Raw genomic sequence first — 20280 nt, 5'->3', positions numbered from 1 at the left:
CTTATTTTAAGTAGTTGTGAAACCTTTTTTTTTCTAAATCTAATTTTTCTAAAGAATTGTTTTTCTGTAAAATTCAACACTTAGTTTCACTCGAAGCCAAACTACATAACTCAAATGAACCCTAACTCTTTTTGTTCTCCCTATTTGCATTGCCTCTCCTCTTCTCCTTCCCAGCAGAATTTTCTTGGGTAAGAATCTGTTAATTTGTGACTTTATATCAAGGAAAGAGCAGCAGCTGAAGTGAGCACGAGTATTTATTGATTGAGTTCATTCAGATCAATCACATTTGAACAGTAGAAAATCAAACTCAAACTTGAAGCTGATGGACAGAAAAAATTAAAAAGCCGCTGATCTGATGAACATTCTCACAGCTTTCAGGCTGTAGCTGCTGTTGAATGTTGACCACACAACGCCATTGTGGACTGCTGGGTTTTTCTCTGGGTTGTACGAACCTCGATAATAAACGCCATTGAGATTGGCTGACTGGCACCTGTTGTACCACCACCCTCCCCCGTACACCTCTGCACAGTTCTGGTCCCACTTATCATTGTCCTTGTCGAAAGTGCTGAACTTCATCCCGTCGTGTGACAAGGACGGTGCCATATCTGACCCGGACAGCACCAGGGCATCGCCCCCCTCCCCAGAGTACCCCGACACATGTAGGGGGAACCCTTCTTCCTCTGAGCCGACCCTGAGCGTATACTCTGCTGTAGCAGCACCTCCTTCCCAGTCCTCCATCTCCACCTTTAAAAGGGTCTCACTCTGACTGGTCAGCCAATGGAGGTTCTGGTTGCCCAGCCAAAACTCTCCCCTCCCATCTGCATCCACTGACCCAAACCCAGAGCGATATTCATCCCAGGACTGGTTGAAGCTGACTGCTCCACTCTCTCTTTGCTGCACTAACAACCAACCGCCCATCAGCCCTTCCTGCTGGCAGTACACCTCCACCACCTGATCAGATTGTGTGCCACCAGGTCTGATCTGAAATAAGCCATTTGTTTCCCCTTTCAGGTGGTACTGGTGCGCTTCCACACAATCTGTAAACAAAGAGGGGTACACCACAGACCAGCAGTTAGCGCAGACCAGCCTGGCTAGCTGAAATTCTAAATGCATTAAAAGGGTTAAAATGCTCTATGTTCTTTTGTTAATTTCCTTTTTGAATCTTGAGATCAGTTAAGAACAACCAAACCTTTTTGAGTGGAGGCTCATTTTAAACTCTATATGTTTCAAACAGGAAATGAAAAATACATTTTCTTTGATTCCATAGTGATGAAATTTTCTCCACTTATAATTTAGAACATTATGCTAAAATTGAATGTTGAGCAGTAGGAACAAATAAAGATTGTGCTCATTTACTTTTCCTCCACACATAGCTACCTGGTACTAAAGTGTGCTATCTGGCTAAGTGCAGATTTTAGTCCGGGGATGAGGGTTGGGTACCTTTTCCTACATAATCAGCGTTTCGTTTAACATGCGTGCTCTTTACACTTCGGGCGTGGAGGTCGGGAAGGTCATCATCTGCATTGGCTGTCGTAAACGCGCCAAAGTCAAATGGATCCACAAGTATAGCTTTGGAAGATCCCAACAGGCTCCCCTTTGCACCACCAGTGTGGATGGAGGACGACGATGATGATGACGATGATGATGACGATGATGATGACGAAGTCTGGGTGAGGGTGGGGAACAAGGAGCTCAGCTCACCCTTGCTAAAGTCTGTAGCGGTCTGGCACTCCGGGCCTCCCTCCACCACTTCCTCCCTCTGTTCCACCGGTCCTTCCTTTGTGTTGATGATGGTGGTCTTGATCCTCTTGGTGCACTCGGCCATTTTGGTGGAAATGTGGGTCTTACTTGACATCCCGTCAAAACCTCCATCAAACAAACCACCCCCTCCTTGTCCACTCAGTTCAGTGATGGATTTAGAGGAGGTGGCAACAGAAGGGGAGGATCTAGTTGAAGAGTAAGAAGTACCTGGAAGCTTGGAGACAGTTGCTGGAGATGAACTAGAACCTTCTTGTTCAAGAATCAGCTTGACTGTGCTGATCTGAAAGAGAAAGGAAAAATGAACTTGAAATGGTTGAGACAGTTTGTGTACAATTTCCATCTGTGGTTTTTAAAATTTAGTTCTCAATCACAAAATTTGCAAATGTTTTTTTATTTTGAACTTTCTGCCATCCAAAGGGAAGAGAATTGATCTGTGAAAATGATATATTTGATATTGTGATATTTTGGTTTTGAAATACACAAATTTGGTCGCTGAAATAAATATCACTGACTCAAACGTATTTATTTATCTTAGAAAAGTTGAATTGAAATTGTTGAGATCACAAGTGGGTGTAGACGGTAACGTCATCAATGTTTCAGTATTTACAGTCAAATCTTTACATTTGAAATTGCCTGACTCTTCTCTTACGTATGGAGAACAGAAGTTATGAATCCAGGCTCTGATGAATTCCATCATAAAACTAATTAGCAGAATTCGAAATGTTCCTGCTACAAATTCCCCCGTCAAGAACAATACGATTTAAAATACTTTGAAAATTTGTGAGAAAAGAAAACTTGGTAAATTTGGTATATTGAAAAAATAAGAGCTTGGCCTGACCTCGTGGAACATGTCTTCTCTTTGTTGTCCGTCCACGGGTTTCGATTTATGCAAACTGTCAACGGGGTCATCCTTCAGCGGCCTGCTCTTCATCACATACAGGGTCTTGACACTCTCAACGCTCTGAGCTGACTGAGAGTCCAGTTGCGTCAGCTGGAAAATAATGGAAAAAAGGTCAATTCTTTTTTGGTGAAATGGAACCCCGACTTCTTCATAGTGGCTGCCTCCTAACTTTGTTGCTAGCTTCATCTGACCTGTTTCTCCAGAGCCACGTAGCTTCCAACCTCCATCTGATAGGCAGAGTAACGCTCACACGATCCTTTGCAGGATCGGAGCTTAATATCAATATCAACCTGTGGGAGGGGAAAGCATGAAAAACTGTCACCGCGCAAGGAAGAAATCTTTTCCAAATGTTGAAAGTTAATATTTAAATATTTTTTAAAAATCTAATATAAATTACATTTTTGCAAGTAAAATGGCAGTTTTACATTGATAACAGAGTTGAAGAAGTTCAAGGAGCTGTTGAAATGAAACGTCAAGGCTCATATAAAGAGGCTAAGAGCTAATTCTGTGATAGTGTGTTAACTGGTTGATGAAGCTGGCTCATTTAATTGCAAACAAGCCAAGTCTATTGTTTGAAACATCCATTTCATCCTTTCCTGAATGTTCATGATAAAACTGAGATCCAGTTCTGACCAGATCCTCAAAATGAATCCAGAATTCTCAAACACAGCCTCACCTCAAGTCTCTGCATCTCCATAACCTGGTCCCTGACCCGGTCCTTCAGGGCGGCCAAGGTCTTCAGCTGAGAGTCGATCTTTATCTTCATATCAGTGATGCTCCGACGCAGATTCTGGGCCAAAGTGTGATAGTTGTTGTTGCTACCTGATAGGAGATATTTTGATGAACATTCTGCTTGATGTTTAAAGAATTTATGGTAGATGCATTAGAATCAATACAGAACTTTATGGATGTGAACACACTGACCAGAATCCACAGTAAGTTTCTCCTTCAGGTAGTTGTAGGTCTGTTCAGACACCTGGTTTGCTGAGCGGAATTTGGCCTTGTTCTGGTCCAGGAGGTTTCTGATCTTTTCGATCTTCTTCAGCAGGTCAATGTCATGTTTGTCCATCAGACCCTGAATCCTGCACCCCGATGGACATTTAGGACCCTTTTAGATGACAGGAGAGAAAGAATGACACGTGCTGGTGCTGAGACAGAGCTAGCGTGACAACACCAACGGCCATACCCAGTCGTCATCACTGCAGAAGGGCCACTCCTTCTGTGAGGCACACTTCTCTGATCTGGTGCTGGGTTCTACAGGTCGAGCTCCTCTTGGATCCAGAGATCCCACCTAGAGACACAATGTCCAAGTTGACCATGTTAGACTTTAGCAACATCTAAGAGTTGCGTAATGCTGCATGAGGTTGCTCTCACAAAGTTAGTGCCAAACTAGGCCAAATATCGTCCATAGTTACAAAGTTTTGAAGTTTTTAAATATTTGAATGCTTCTACTGAGGAAAACAAATCCAATTTTTTTACATTGAAAATTGCCATTACTGGAAAATAAATGTGATTCTCACCACAAAAGCAGCACAGTACAAAGTGAGGTAAACGAGGAGAGTCACTCGCTCCATCTTCCCTGCTGGGTGTCGAATGTGGCTCCACCGCTGCTCATGAACATATGAAGCCTCAGACCAACAAACGACCTGTGAATCATCAGCAAACCATCAGGTCAGATGAAGAAACACCATCGATCGGAACAGAGTGCAGATCAGTCACTGAACTACTTACGGTCAACCAAAGCAAACAGAACAAAGAGCAACAAAGAAAACATGACTCAAATGTCCAAAAAAACAAAGTCTTCTGGTATATGACACATGAAGTTCTGGTTTCATGATCACGCAGAAGCACCAATCAAATTATAACATCACGTAAAGGAAAAGAGGTGTCACCACAATCTATGGCAAGATAAGGCCAAGTTCTGGCTTTGCTGAAGACATTAACCTGATTTAGCACCTCTCTGTTGAGAATGCTGTGCTAATATTCAGCAGAATGAATTCTGCAGTTTAGGTCTTCTAGACAAGAACCTAAAATTAGATAATTGCACAGCAAAGCTAACGACCCAACAATGCTGTTGCTTTGTGTTTAACAGATTATTGATGCTTCTTTTTAGATGGTGAAATCTGTGTAAATATTAGCAATTTTACGTAAGTAACAAATCTGTCGGAAAGGTAATTTTGGACCAGTGAAACATTAACCAGAAGCAGAAGATTAAATCAATACAGTCTGAACTTTCCTGGAGCATTAGTGAACATCACATCTTGTGGGGGTGTAGTCACACTGACTGATGAAAACATTGACTCACTCCGATATAACTTGGTCCATGTTAAGCATATTTCTGACCTCTCCACACAGCAACAGCTGAAGTAGCCACGGTAACTGAAAGGGTTGTTCCCCTTTTAGACAGACAGGCAGGCAGACAGGCAGGCAGACAGACAGACAGGCAGACATGACAGGCAGACAGACAGACAGGCAGTCATGACAGGCAGGCAGACAGACAGGCAGTCATGACAGGCAGTCATGACAGGCAGACAGACAGGCAGACAGGCAGTCATGACAGGCAGGCAGACAGGCAGGCAGGCATGACAGGCAGGCAGACAGACAGGCAGTCATGACAGGCAGACAGACAGACAGGCAGTCATGACCAAAACTGACCCCGTTTTAATCAGAAAATCCAATTGGCACGTCTGACTCCTCTTCACATGAGGAAAACTGCATTTCTTTCATTTAGTGAAAGGAAGCAGGGTAAAACTGTCTGGATGTAAGTGGAACCAGTGGGAACTGGTTTTGTCTGTCTGCTCCACTCTAGTCTCAATATAAACAGGTGAGAAACATGATTAGATTAGATTCAACTTTATTGTTATTGCACATGTACAGGTACAGAGCAACAAAATGCAGTTTAGCATCTAACCAGAAGTGCAAAAGAAGCAGCAAGTGAGGATAATAACTTAATAAATACAGTATGTGCGGTTATTTTTACAATCGTTTACCGGGTTGTGCTATAAACATATTTTACAGATGCTGTGTACATTAAATGCCTTAGACTATAAGTGCAGGGGAGAGACGCCGGGCCTCGCGATGTGCTCGCGCCGCCATCTTGGTGGGACTAGGGTTAGAGTTAGGGTTAGAGTTAGAGTTGGGGTCAGAGTCAGAGTCAGAGTTAGAGTTAGAGTTGAGGTTAGGGTTAGAGGTTAGGGTTAGAGGTTAGGGTTAGAGGTTAGGGTTAGAGGTTAGGGTTAGAGGTTAGGGTCAGAGTTAGGGTCAGAGTTAGGGTCAGAGTTAGGGTCAGAGTTAGGGTCAGAGGTTAGAGGTTAGGGTCAGAGTTAGGGTCAGAGTAGGGTCAGAGTTAGGGTCAGAGTTAGGGTCAGAGTTAGGGTCAGAGTTAGAGTTAGGGTTAGAGTTAGAGTTAGGGTTAGAGTTAGAGTTAGGGTTAGAGTTAGAGTTAGAGTTAGAGTTAGAGTTAGAGTTAGAGTTAGAGTTGAGGTTAGAGTTGAGGTTAGGGTTAGAGGTTAGGGTAGAGGTTAGGGTAGAGGTTAGGGTCAGTCAGAGTTAGGGTCAGAGTTAGGTTAGGGTCAGAGTTAGGGTCAGAGTTAGGGTCAGAGTTAGGGTCAGAGTTAGGGTTAGAGGTTAGAGTTAGGGTCAGAGTTAGGGTCAGTCAGAGAGTTAGGGTCAGAGTTAGGGTCAGAGTTAGGGTCAGAGTTAGGGTCAGAGTTAGGGTCAGAGTTAGGGTCAGGGTCAGAGTTAGAGTCAGGGTTAGAGTTAGAGTCAGGGTTAGAGTTAGAGTCAGGGTCAGAGTCAGAGTAAGGTCAGAGTTAGTGTCAGAGTCAGGGTCAGAGTCAGGGTCAGAGTCAGGGTCAGAGTCAGGGTCAGAGTTAGAGTCAGAGTTAGAGTCAGGGTCAGAGTTGGGGTCAGAGTCAGGGTTAGTCAGGGGTCAGAGTTAGGGTCAGAGTTAGGGTCAGAGTTAGGGTCAGAGTTAGGGTCAGAGTTAGGGTCAGAGTTAGGGTCAGAGTTAGGGTCAGGTGGGGTAGAGTTGGGGTTAGAGTTGGGGTCAGAGTCAGAGTTAGAGTTAGGGTTAGAGTTGGGGTTAGAGTTGGGGTAGTTAGAGGTTAGAGGTTAGAGGTTAGGGTCAGAGTTAGGGTCAGAGTCAGGGTCAGAGTCAGGGTCAGAGTCGGGGTCAGAGTTAGAGTTGGGGTCAGAGTTAGGGTCAGAGTCAGGGTCAGAGTTAGGGTCAGAGTTAGGGTCAGAGTCAGAGTTAGGTTAGGGTCAGAGTTAGGGTCGGGGTCAGGGTCGGAGTTAGGGTCGGAGTTAGGGTCGGAGTTAGGGTCGGAGTTAGGTCGGAGTTAGGGTCGGGGTCAGGGTCGGGGTCAGAGTTAGGGTCAGAGTTAGGGTCAGGGTTAGAGTTAGGGTTAGAGTTAGGGTTAGAGTTAGGGTTAGAGTTAGGGTTAGAGTTAGGGTTAGAGTTAGGGTTAGAGTTAGGGTTAGAGTTAGGGTTAGAGTTAGGGTTAGAGTTAGGGTTAGAGTTGGAGTTGGAGTTGGAGTTGGAGTTAGGGTCAGAGTTACAGTTGGGGTCAGAGTTGGGGTCAGAGTTGGGGTCAGAGTTGGAGTAGGGTCAGAGTTACAGTTGGGGTCAGAGTTAGTCAGAGTTACAGTTGGGGTCAGAGTTAGGGTCAGAGTTGGGGTCAGAGTTAGGGTCAGAGTTAGGGTCAGAGTTAGGGTCAGAGTTAGGGTCAGAGTTGGAGTTGGAGTTAGGGTCAGAGTTAGGGTCAGAGTTAGGGTCAGAGTTAGGGTCAGAGTTAGGGTCAGAGTTAGGGTCAGAGTTAGGGTCAGAGTCAGGGTCAGAGTTAGGGTCAGAGTTAGGGTCAGAGTTAGGGTCAGAGTTAGGGTCAGAGTTAGGGTCAGAGTTAGGGTCAGAGTTAGGGTCAGAGTTGGGGTCAGAGTTGGGGTCAGAGTTGGGGTCAGAGTTGGGGTCAGAGTTGGGGTCAGAGTTAGGTCAGAGTTAGGGTCAGAGTTACAGTTGGGGTCAGAGTTGGGGTTAGAGTTAGGGGTCAGAGTTAGGGGTCAGAGTTAGGGGTCAGAGTTAGAGTTAGGGTTAGGGTTAGAGTTAGGGTTGGGGTTAGGGTTAGGGTTAGAGTTAGGGTTAGAGTTGGAGTTGGAGTTAGGGTCAGAGTTACAGTTGGGGTCAGAGTTGGGGTCAGAGTTGGAGTTGGAGTTGGAGTTAGGGTCAGAGTTAGGGTCAGAGTTAGGGTCAGAGTTAGGGTCAGAGTTAGGGTCAGAGTTAGGGTCAGAGTTAGGGTTAGAGTTAGGGTTAGGGTTGGAGTTGGAGTTAGGGTCAGAGTTACAGTTGGGGTCAGAGTTGGGGTCAGAGTTAGGGTCAGAGTTAGGGTCAGAGTTAGGGTCAGAGTTAGGGTCAGAGTTAGGGTCAGAGTTAGGGTCAGGGTTCAGGGTTTGGGATAAAACTTTTTTTTTGCACTGGCCTACTGATCGGGAAAGCAGGGGAGTGCGGAGGGTGAGGGCCCCCCCGGGGGGAGCGATTAGCCAGGGCTCGAGAAGTTCCGGACAGGATAGGGGAGAGAGTTGGATCGCCCAGTCAGAGAAGACTTTGGTGGAATGGCAAGTAGGTATGTGGTTAGGATTGACCTTGGGGTTGGGGCAAGAGTTAGGGTTGGGGTTAGGGTTGGGGGGGTGTAGGGTTAGGGTTAGGGTCAGAGTTAGAGTTGGGGTCAGAGTTAGAGTTAGAGTTGGAGTTGGAGTTAGGGTCGGAGTTGGGGTCGGAGTCAGTTTGGGGTCGGAGTCAGTTGGGGTCGGAGTCAGAGTTGGGGTCAGAGTCAGAGTTGGGGTCAGAGTCGGAGTTGGGGTCAGAGTTGGAGTTGGGTTAGAGTTAGAGTTGGGTTAGAGTTAGAGTTGGGTTAGAGTTAGAGTTAGAGTTAGAGAGCTGGAGTTAGAGTTGGGGTCAGAGTTGGAGTTGGGGTCAGGGTTGGAGTTGGGGTCAGGGTTGGAGTTGGGGTCAGGGTTGGAGTTGGGGTCAGGGTTGGAGTTGGGGTTGGAGTTAGGGTCAGAGTCAGGGTCGGAGTCAGGGTCGGAGTCAGGGTCGGAGTCAGGGTCAGAGTCAGGGTCAGGGTCAGGGTCAGAGTTAGGGTCAGAGTTAGGGTCAGAGTTAGGGTCAGAGTTAGGGTCAGAGTTAGGGTCAGAGTTAGGGTCAGAGTTAGGGTCAGAGTTAGGGTCAGAGTTAGGGTCAGGGTCAGAGTTGGGGTCAGAGTCGGAGTTGGAGTCGGAGTTGGAGTTAGGGTCGGAGTTACAGTTGGGGTCAGAGTTAGGGTCAGAGTTACAGTTGGGGTCAGAGTTAGGGTCAGAGTTACAGTTGGGGTCAGAGTTAGGGTCAGAGTTAGGGTTAGCGTAGGGTCAGAGTTAGGGTCAGAGTTAGGGTCAGGGTCAGAGTTAGGGTCAGGGTCAGAGTTAGGGTCAGAGTTAGGGTTAGGGTCAGAGTTAGGGTTAGGGTCAGAGTTAGGGTTAGGGTCAGAGTTAGGGTTAGGGTCAGAGTTAGGGTTAGGGTCAGAGTTAGGGTTAGGGTTGGAGTTGGAGTTGGAGTTGGAGTTGGAGTTGGAGTTAGGGTCAGAGTTACAGTTGGGGTCAGAGTTAGGGTTAGCGTAGGGTCAGAGTTAGGGTCAGAGTTAGGGTCAGAGTTAGGGTCAGGGTTCAGGGTTTGGATAAAACTTTTTTTTGCACTGGCCTACTGATCGGGAAAGCAGGGGAGTGCGGAGGGTGAGGGCCCCCCCGGGGGGGAGCGATTAGCCAGGGCTCGAGAAGTTCCGGACAGGATAGGGGAGAGAGTTGGATCGCCCAGTCAGAGAAGACTTTGGTGGAATGGCAAGTAGGTATGTGGTTAGGATTGACCTTGGGGTTGGGGCAAGAGTTAGGGTTGGGGTTAGGGTTGGGGGGGGTGTAGGGTTAGGGTTAGGGTTAGGGTTTAGGGTTAGGGTCAGAGTTAGAGTTGGGGTCAGAGTTAGAGTTAGAGTTGGGGTCGGAGTTAGGGTCGGAGTTGGGGTCGGAGTCAGAGTTGGGGTCGGAGTTGGGGTCGGAGTCGGAGTTGGGGTCAGAGTCGGAGTTGGGGTCGGAGTCGGAGTTGGGGTCGGAGTCGGAGTTGGGGTCGGAGTCGGAGTTGGGGTCAGAGTCGGAGTTGGGTTAGAGTTAGGGTTAGGGTTAGAGTTAGGGTTAGGGTTAGAGTTAGAGAGCTGGAGTTAGGGTTGGGGTCAGAGTTAGAGTTGGGGTCAGAGTTAGAGTTGGGGTCAGAGTTAGAGTTGGGGTCAGAGTTAGAGTTGGGGTCAGAGTTAGAGTTGGGGTCAGAGTTAGAGTTGGGGTCAGAGTTAGAGTTGGGGTCAGAGTTGGAGTTGGGGTCAGAGTTGGAGTTGGGTTAGAGTTGGAGTTGGGTTAGAGTTAGGGTTAGGGTTAGGGTTAGAGTTAGAGAGCTGGAGTTAGGGTTGGGGTCAGAGTTAGAGTTGGGGTCAGAGTTAGAGTTGGGGTCGGAGTTGGGGTCGGAGTTAGGGTCGGAGTTAGAGTTAGGGTCGGAGTTAGGGTTGGAGTTAGGGTCGGAGTTAGGGTCGGAGTTGGGGTCGGAGTTGGGGTCGGAGTTGGGGTCGGAGTCGGAGTTGGGGTCGGAGTTGGGGTCGGAGTTGGGGTCTGGGAGATCAGACCCACTCAAAACCGTTGAAGATTATCACACATGCACCAGCACACAAAGATATCTGACAGTCACACACAACTTCAGACTCCTGTGAGGGTGGTGCTCGCTCAGTCTGTTGGGAACTGGCCAGAAAAGAGAAGGGTTCTCGGTTCAAGCCTTAGTGCAGACAAAACAGGGAAGGGGGCGACCATCGGGGGGGGGGGGGGGGGGGGGGGACCTGCCTTTGACCATTGTGTACCCACCCTGTGACCACAAAAGGGATAAAGTGTTTAAAAAGACAAGATGAGTAATTCTGTGTGTGTGTGTGTGTGTGTGTGTGTGTGTGTGTGTGTCCTGGATACTATGTCCAGGCTTCAGCATGAGTGAGCAGTACTTCCTAAAGATGGCACCCTAACCCTGACCCTAGCCCCACTCAGCACCCAGGTCAGTGTGACACCAAAGCACACATCCGTGAGCATCCTGGTGTCCAGTTGATGCACGAAATTTGCTTCAAACGGCTTTAGGACTCAGAACAGCACCTAAAGCCTTGTGGTGCTAAAATACACATCAAGTATCTGAATACATTTTTCCAACGTAGGGCTAATTAAAACATCTGTGCCACACACACACACACACACACACACACACACACACACACACACACACACACACAATGGCTGCCTCTGTCCAAACTGACAGACATGGTGCCAGATCCCAAGAATTATTCCAGCTTGTATGATCTGTGTGTATTCGTTCATTTTTCATGGAGATGAATAAAGTATGTATGTGTCAGTCAGTCTGTCCGTTATGTTTCTATTATACGTCCTGGATTTCGTGCTCATACCAATTTCTTACAGTCAAAAGTGCTTTAAATCGTTGACCAGGTGGATCAGAAACAGATCAATTATGTATAAAGCTAGAAACATTCCAGTATCTCAACATCCTCTCAGACACAAACTCAACTGCAACAAAAGCCCACAATTGGCTGACATTTTCTGGGGAGTAAGTTTCACTACTAATCACAGGGGGGGGGGGGGGGGGGGGGGAGTGGCAGGAGTGAAAGTCAATGGGAATAGAGAATAGATGGGAGTGGAAAGGATCAGGGTTCCGTTTACCTCAAATCGATATCTGAACATTTCGCCCAGCATCAAGTTCAGTCCATTAATCACCTTTGGCATTTTTGTGGTTTTCATCCAGTTACCCAATAACGCAACAGAAGAAAAACTACACAAAAAATAAAGTCTACGACTGCAGCCACAAGCAACGTGCATCGCACAGGGGTGACCTCAAGCAGAACAAATGAAAGAATGGAGGCACACACAACCCTGAAGGACTCGTCTGTCATGTTAAAAGTGATTTGGGGGGAAAATCGGTACTTTGTTCAAAGTTTGCAACGCTGTTGACACTGAATATGCCACATGTGACACGGTCAAGTACAATTGGCCTCATAAGACAAATATCAAGCACCAAAGGCACCATAAACCCAGAAAATGTTGCTGTGTAGAGACACCTAGAGGAGTCCTGGACACATTCCGTTACACTTAAATGTCATATTTCCTTTGTTTGTGATACGTTTCTAGACAGTTCTTTTTCATTCCAGTAATTCCATGCACTTACCATCGTGTCTCGGCAGACGGCACAGCACATGTACAACATTTTATAGAGGGGAAGTAAAGTATTGGCTGGGAATGAGACCAGTTGGGAGTGGGATTCTCTAAAACTTCAGCATTAAGTGTTCCATAAAGCTCTCAGAGACAGTCTGTTCTGCTCAAGGACAAATTAATATTCTTTATCCTAAAGGCAAATTACCACACAGAGGGTTAAAGAAGAGAGACATCCTTTTGTCTCCAAATGCTTAAGCTGTCCAACTGTCAGCTAAGACATTAAAGAGACATTTATACCCATCAGAGGCCCTGTTAAACATCTGTCCACCGCCCATTCATTTGTCCACCTGTATCCTCCATTTTCAGCTAAGATAATGAAATGACATTTGTTGGTACTCTGTGTTTCCCCTAGGGGGCGTGGTTGACCCGTAGTGGACGATGCTCGTCTCCTGGTCACGACCATCATCCAGTAGTGGATGATGCTCGTCTCCTGGTCACCGCTACTTCAGCTATTTCAGCAAGCAAAAGCGGTTCAGACACCAAAGTCTTCACAAATTCACAACGATAACCACTTTTCTTCTGGAGCATTAACTACAGTGCTTCTCTCTATTTAAACAGATTCCGAAAGAGGAGAAAAAAAATAAACTCTACGCGAAGCCATCACTGAGTTTTTGCTGCCACAAAGCATTTGACAAATGCTGAAAAGTGTAGTAAAACTAGTTAAAAAGTTAAAACAAAACATGAGCAAAAAAAGAGGCACATTTCACCAAAACACTGAGTTCAAGTTAAACAGGATGATTGTCCCAAATGCCATGAAAATAACATTATTCGATCTCCTGAAGAATTACACAAACCACCACTTATCAGGTGGGTTCCATCAATGCTTTAATCTGCAGAGTTTTTCCACTTTTTGTCCACAATTTCCTTGGCTTAATTATAACCAGCATTCACAAAATAGCTGTTGAAACAAGTATCTCGGGATCTTGTTCATGAGTGAGGGTGGGATGGAACAGGAGATCGACAGGTGGAGTGGACCTGTCATGGTGATGTACCGGTCGATCTACGTCCCGGTCCTCACCTATGGCCATCAACGTTGGGTGATGACCGAAAGAACGAGATCGCGGATACAAGCGGCCGAAATGAGTTTCCTCCGCAGGGTGGCCAGGCTCAGCCTTAGAGATCCGGGAGGGGCTCGGAGTAGAACTGCTGCTTCTCCACATCGAGAGGAGTCAGCTGGGGTGGCTCGGGCATCTGGCCAGGATGCCTTCCAGATGCCTCCCATTAGAGGTGTTCCTACGGAAGCTGAGGAAACTCAAACTGCCTCCCAGGATGTTGGCGCAGTTTTATACGGCCATCATCGAGTCCATCCTCACCTCCTCCATCACCGTGTGGTATGCTGGTGCCACCGTCAGGGACAGACTAGGGCTGGAGCGCGTCGTGTGTGCTGCCGAGAAGGTGATGGGCTGCAGGCTTCCATCCATCCAGGACCTGTATATCTCCAGGACCCGGAGGTGTGCAGGTCGGATCACGGCCGACCCTTCCCACCCTGGTCACGGACTGTTTTCCCCCCTCCCCTCAGGCAGGAGACTACGGTCCATTCGGACCAAAACCTCCCGCTACATGAACAGCTTCTTCCCCTCTGCCATCAGGCTGCTGAACACCAAGTGACTCATCACTAAGCACCATGAACAGCAGCCAGCCGGACTCACGAACAATACATCACATTACTCCTGCATGGACCTGCACTATTTCTTACCATTTATGTACAGTGAGAGTAAAAAGTATTTGATCCCTTGCTGATTTTGTTAGTTAACCACAAGGTTAGCACACATATCAGGGGGAATTTTGGCCCACTCTTCTTTGCAGATCCTCTCTAAATCATTAAGGTTGGTGGGCTGTCGCTTGGCAACTCGGACCTTCAGCTCTCTCCATAGATTTTCAATTGGATTGAGGTCCGGAGACTGGCTGGGTTAGGGTTAGGGTTAGTGGCTCAAGAAGAACCATATTGAGGTCATGGAGTGGCCATGACCTCAATATGGTTCTTCTTGAGCCACTCCTTTGTTGCCTTTGCTGTATGCTTTGGGTCGTTGTCATGTTGGAAGACCCAGCCACGGCCCATTTTCAGCTTCCTAGCAGAGGGGAGGAGGTTGTCCCTCAGCACTGCACGGTACATGGCTCCGTCCATCTACCCAGTGATGCGGTGAAGTAGCCCTGTGCCCTTGGCAGAGAAACACCCCCAAAACATAATGTTTCCACCTCCATGCTTGACGGTGGGCAGTGTTCCTGGGATCATAGGCAGCATTTTTCTTCCTCCACACATGACGAGTAGAGTTTCGGCCAAATAGTTCAATTTTGGTCTCGTCTGACAACAGAACCTTCTCCCAATCACTTTGTGCATCTTTGAGGTGATCACTGGCATACTTTAGGCGAGCCTCCACATGTGCCTTCTTAAGCAGGGGTACCTTTCGGGCACTGCAGGATTTTAATCCATTGCGGCGCAAAGTGTTGCCAATTGTTTTCCTGGTGACTTTGGTCCCAGCTGCCTGGAGGTCATTCACTAACTCCTGCTGTGTGGTTGCAGGCCGATTTCTCACTGTTCTCATGATCATTGCCACCCCACGACGCGAAATCTTCTGTGGAGCACCAGACCGAGGTCTATTGATGGTCATGTTATACTTCTTAAATTTTCTCACAATTGCACCAATAGTTGTTACTTTAATACCCAGCAATTTGCTAATGTTTTTGTAGCCCATTCCCGATTTATGCAGGTCAACAATCCTGTCTCTGAGGTCCTGAGAGAGTTCTTTGGTCTTACCCATGGTGGAGAGTTTGGAATCTGTCTGATTGTCTGATTCTGTGAACAGTTGTCTTACACACAGGTGATTAGTTAGACCTGGTGTCTTCAATTCAGGTAACAAGTTGTTTGGGAGCGTCTAACTGGTCTGTGAAAGCCAGAACTCCTAATGCATACTAGGGGATCAAATACTTATTTCCCTCAATGAAAAACAAATAAATTAAAATAAATTCTTTAAAGTGATTTTCTTGATTTTCTTTTTGATATTCTGTCTCTCCATGTTAGAATACATCTACCATTAAAAGTATAGAATAATCATGTCTTTATTAGTGGACAAACCAACAAAATCAGCAAGGGATCAAATACTTTTTACTCTCACTGTATATACTGTACATATGTCTTATTTTATTTTATTTATCTTATTCTAGTGTTGTGTTCTTTATGTTGAATGTTGCAGCGTCACACCAAGACAAATTCCTAGCTTGTGTAATACTGTGTATTACATGAACAATGGCAATAAACCTGATTCAATTAAATTCAGGTGTTCACGGCCCACCGGGAGGCGGCCTCGTGGCCGGCCCAGGACCAGGTGGAGGGATTACATCTCTCACCTGGCTTGGGAGCGGCTGGGGTCCCCTGGGGGCGCTGATGGAAGTGGGAGAGGGCTGTCTGGGCATCCCTCCTGGAGCTGCTGTTCCCGCGACCCGGATCCGGATAAGCGGGAGAAAACGCAATGCAACGCAAAACGCAACGCTGCTGAAGCCATTTCTAATCTCCAATGAGTGAGGTGCACATAAAACAGAGTGAACTTACTGCTAAAGTTGAACTGACTCGAGTGGAAGCTGGAGGAGAATCCAGACGAGGAGCTGATCAGGCACAGGTGGACCAACACTGAGCCACAGGTGTTGGAGAAACAAAGAGCCAGAGAAGCTGCAGCAATCCTGGCTTGATTGGTAATGGTGAGCAGGTGCACTGATGGATGTGTGTGTGTGTGGGGGGGGGGGGGGGGGGGTCAGGAGGGGCGTGGCTAGAGCAGAGCACTCACTCTCTCACCCACTCACTCTCTCACCCACTCACTCACTCTCTCACTCAGTCTCTCACTCACTCTCTCTCTCACTCACCCACTCTCTCTCACTCACTCTCTCACCCCCTCACTCTCTCCTCACCCACTCACTCTCTCTCTCTCACTCACCCACTCTCTCTCACTCACTCTCTCACCCCCTCACTCTCTCCTCACCCACTCACTCTCTCTCTCTCACTCACTCACTCCTCACTCACTCACTCACTCTCACCCACTCACTCTCTCTCTCACCCACTCACTCTCTCTCTCACCCACTCACTCTCACTCACTCACTCTCTCACCCACTCACTCTCTCACTCACTCTCTCACTCACTCACTCACACTCACTCACTCTCTCACTCACTCTCTCACCCACTCACTCACTCTCTCTCTCACCCACTCACTCTCTCTCACCCACTCACTCTCTCTCTCTCACCCACTCACTCTCTCACCCACCCACTCACTCACTCTCTCACCCACTCACTCACTCTCACCCACTCTCTCACTCTCTTACCCACTCTCTCACCCACTCACTCTCACTCTCTCACTCTCTCACTCTCTCACTCACTCACCCACTCACTCACTCACCCACTCACTCTCTCACTCTCTCACTCACTCACTCACACACACTCTCTCACTCACCCACTCACTCACTCATTCACTCACTCACTCACTCACTCTCACTCTCTCTCTCACTCACTCACTCACACACTCACTCTCTCACTCACCCACTCATTCACTCACTCTCACTCACACACACTCTCTCACTCACCCACTCACTCACTCACTCACCCACTCACTCACTCTCACTCACTCACTCACTCACTCACTCTCTCACTCACCCACTCACTCACTCACTCACTCACACACACACTCACCCACTCAGTCACTCACTCACTCTCACTCTCTCACCCACCCACTCACTCACTCACTCACTCACTCTCACTCACTCACTCACTCACTCACTCACTCACTCACTCACTCACTCACTCACTCACCCCTCACTCTCTCACTCACTCTCTCAGCTGAGAGGTGACAGTATGGAAGGACAGGCTGGGGGGACAGAGTCCTCAGTGGAGGACTCTCTACAAGCCCCCTATCAAGAAGAGGACTGGTGACCTCCAATGGAGGATTTTGCATGGAGCCATCGCCACCAGTGCCTTCCTGTCAATTTTAAATCCGAACACTTCAAGCAACTGCCCTTTCTGTGATTCTAACGAGAGTGTCTTCCATGTTTTTACCGGGTGCAGTCGGCTGGTGGGTCTTTTTAGGGTTTTAACTGATGTTTTTAGGCTTTTTAATGTCGTGTTCACCACTGCTGTTTTTATTTGTGGTACAAGACACAAGAGGGCAGAAAAGGGGAAATGCCAGATTTTAAATTTCTTAATAAGTGAGGCTAAACTTGCCATCTATTTGACCAGGAGGGACAGGATTAAAAATGGAGTGGCATGTGACGCGGTGGCTTGTGGAAGCAGAACGTGAGGGTGCGCCTGAATCTGGAGTTCTGCTTCTACAAAGCCACTGAGAACCTGGAAGCCTTTAAACAGCAGTGGGGACATGACCAGGTTTTAGTGAAGGTAACAGAGCAGGAGGAGATGAACGCTGCAGCATGGCTGCTCTGAGGGACAGGTTAGGGTTTTAACTGTTTTTATGTGAACAGAGCACTTGTAATAAAGTACACTAAAAGTCAAAGTCTCACCCACCCACTCACTCACTCACGCACTCTCACTCTCGCACCCACCCACTCACTCACTCACTCACTCTCACTTCTCACCCACCCACTCACACACACACCCACTCACTCAATCACTCACTCTCCTCTCTCACCCCCCACTCACTCACGCACTCACTCTCACGTCTCACCCACCCACTCACTCACTCACTCACTCACTCTCACTCTCTCACCCACCCACTCACTCACTCACTCACTCTCACTCTCCTCACCCACCCACTCACACACACACCCACTCACTCACTCACTCACTCTCACTCTCTCACCCACCCACTCACTCACTCACTCACTCACTCACTCTCACTCTCTCACCACCCACTCACTCACTCACTCACTCACTCTCACTCTCTCACCCACCCACTCACTCACTCACTCACTCTCACTCTCTCACCCACCCACTCACACACACACTCACTCACTCACCCACCACACCCACTCACTCACTCACCCACTCACTCACTCACTCACTCACTCACTCACTCACTCACTCTCACTCTCTCACCCCCCACTCACACACACACTCACTCACTCACTCACTCACTCACTCACTCACCCACTCACTCACTCACTCTCTCACTCACCCACTCACTCACCCCCCCTCCCTCACCCCCTCACCCCGCTCACCACCCTAACCCCCTCACCCCCTCACCACCCCTTCACCCCTCACCCCCTCACCCCTTCCACACCTTCTCACCCCCCCCTCACCCCCTCACCCCCCCCTCACCCCTTCACTGAGGGGGAGCTGATTTCAGATACACACCAACCAACATCAAATCATTTTGAGTTGTAGAATTTATTGCTTATTCCTCATAAGGTTGGACAGATTGTTTCCTGTGAGTCTATGAAGACATCCAGATGAGGAAGGACAGAAGGACAAGTGGTCCAGCAGAGGACAGGGTCAGGGCTCCAGCGTAAAAGAGACAAGCTGCCAGTGTCGCAGTCGTCTTGGCAACACACCGACTCAGCAAGAGTTTACGCACAGTTTTACAGAACTGATGGAGAGACAAAGAAGACACAAACAGACACACAAAGACATGAAAGGTGAGACAAAATTCAGACTATGGTCTTCATGGAGGAATTCTGGGAGAGTTAGCAAACTCCAAAATGAGGAACAGCTCATGTCAGTCGGAACAGTCGCTAACTAAACAACTGAGACTCTGAAATGTCTCAAGTGGACTTTGAATCCTGCTGGAAGCCAGAAACCGTCTGATCCTCAACGGTTCTGGGATTGCTGAAACAATGGAGCATTCACTGAGCAACTGTTGCTGCAACACATGAATAATCCCAGGAAACCGGTGGTCTACCATAGACCTTTGTGGACCACAGACGTCCTGGATCACAGACCGTTTGTTGTCCACCACAGTCCTGAAATTCAGACCTTAGAGGCCCACAGACGACCATGGCTGATCTTGGATCATCTGTGGTCCTGGATGTTTGAAAGCTTTTTCCACCCTCACCTGAAATGTCTGGAAGCTGACGACGGTGCCGTATCGACAGTACATGACAAAATGTTCACAGTTGTACCACAGCAGGCTGTAGCTAATGTGACCTTGGAGCTTCTCCGCCCTTCTGGCCACCTCCTCTCCATGCAGAGCGACTTGGCTGCACACCTGGACAACAGAAAGGATGTGTTCCTCCATTAGCGTGGTCCCATGTCAACATAGACATAAACCAAGCTAGCATCTCACTGCAGTAGCTCATGGCTCCTTTACCTTCACTACTTCAATTAACTCCTGCTAACGTCACCAGATTCTGCCACCACTCTCAAACAAGCGTGTTTCTGTTGGCACGAGCTGGGATGCCAGTTGGAACGTTTCATCTGCACATTTAATCAAAATTCCTTCCAGTCAAGTGTTTAAGATTAGGGCTAAAATCTGACCTGTATTTACATCTTTACAGGACAAGTGAAGTTGAAGTCCATATTCTAGATTGTCGGTTTGTTAGCAGTTTGGGCTATTTTAGAACAACGAGAGAATTATTATTATTATTATTATTAGCTGTATGTGATTTTATAAAAAGTGCGTCTGTAGCTTATTTGAATTTGGGAAACTGTGAAAAGCACATCCAGCTTCATCGGGTCCTCGTCAGCTGTTGGTTACAGGTCGGTTTGGATGTGATTCTGTCCCAGACAACAGACTCTGTGATGTGTTAATGACGCTCTCTGATTACAGAGCAGGTCGCTGGGACACAGCTGGACTTGGACAAATGCAGGAAACAATTTTTAGCAGCAGAAATGAATGTTCACAACTGTGTTGATGTGTTTATCTATGAAAGCAGAGGAACCAGAGCTGCGTGTTTAGAGTTCAGGAGGTCAGAATAATTCTGTCAAAAAAATCCAGATGTACCAAAAGGCTCCAGTTTCTATCAGCAATCAGCCACAGAGGTCACATGACTCCACTGGCTTATCTTCATTGCCTTGAAAAGCCTTCTGCTGACCAAGCAGGTCCTCAATGGTCCAGCTCCATCATAAGTGGAGAAGCTGACAGCAGCTGATCATCCCAGTAGACCACTCTGGTCTGGTTTACTGCTGGTTTCAGAACCAGTAGAATGGAGCAGCTGAGCCATTAGCTGTCAGGCCCCCCTGCTGTGAAACCAGCTTCCTGTCCAGGTACAGGAGGCCGGTTCACCCTGACCTCTGAACCCACTGATTTTTGGATTTCTAGCTTCGGGGTACCAAACCATAACATGTCCAGACTCTTTCGTATGAGAACAGGATCACTTCTGTTCACTTCCCAGTGGTGGAGCTGGACTACAGGAGCGCTGACGTCGAC

General features: G+C 47.6%; 1 protein-coding gene and 1 long non-coding RNA gene across 2 annotated transcripts; both read right to left on the bottom strand.

Moving 5' to 3' along the window:
- Positions 1-236: 236 nt before the first annotated feature.
- On the bottom strand, positions 237-15409 carry LOC130519881 (fibrinogen alpha chain-like). Its single transcript, XM_057023494.1, has 9 exons — positions 15329-15409; positions 4183-4308; positions 3849-3953; positions 3587-3770; positions 3339-3484; positions 2854-2952; positions 2600-2752; positions 1441-2041; positions 237-1037 (listed from the first exon to the last, which is right to left on the bottom strand). Exons 1-9 carry the CDS (start codon positions 15392-15394, stop codon positions 337-339), a joined length of 2181 nt encoding a protein of 726 aa, XP_056879474.1. The 5' UTR covers positions 15395-15409; the 3' UTR covers positions 237-336.
- Positions 15410-18426: 3017 nt separating this feature from the next.
- LOC130519882 (uncharacterized) lies at positions 18427-20274 on the bottom strand. The gene is made up of 3 exons (XR_008948515.1): positions 19855-20274; positions 18967-19119; positions 18427-18501 (listed from the first exon to the last, which is right to left on the bottom strand). It is a non-coding gene; the product is annotated as an uncharacterized LOC130519882 (long non-coding RNA).
- Between the last annotated feature and the right edge of the window lie 6 nt (positions 20275-20280).

The sequence above is a fragment of the Takifugu flavidus genome, unplaced genomic scaffold (assembly GCF_003711565.1).
Source record: "Takifugu flavidus isolate HTHZ2018 unplaced genomic scaffold, ASM371156v2 ctg237, whole genome shotgun sequence".
Taxonomy (NCBI): Eukaryota; Metazoa; Chordata; class Actinopteri; order Tetraodontiformes; family Tetraodontidae; genus Takifugu; species Takifugu flavidus.
Note: the sequence above shows the minus strand (reverse complement) of the source record. Positions and strands in the feature narration are given on the sequence as shown.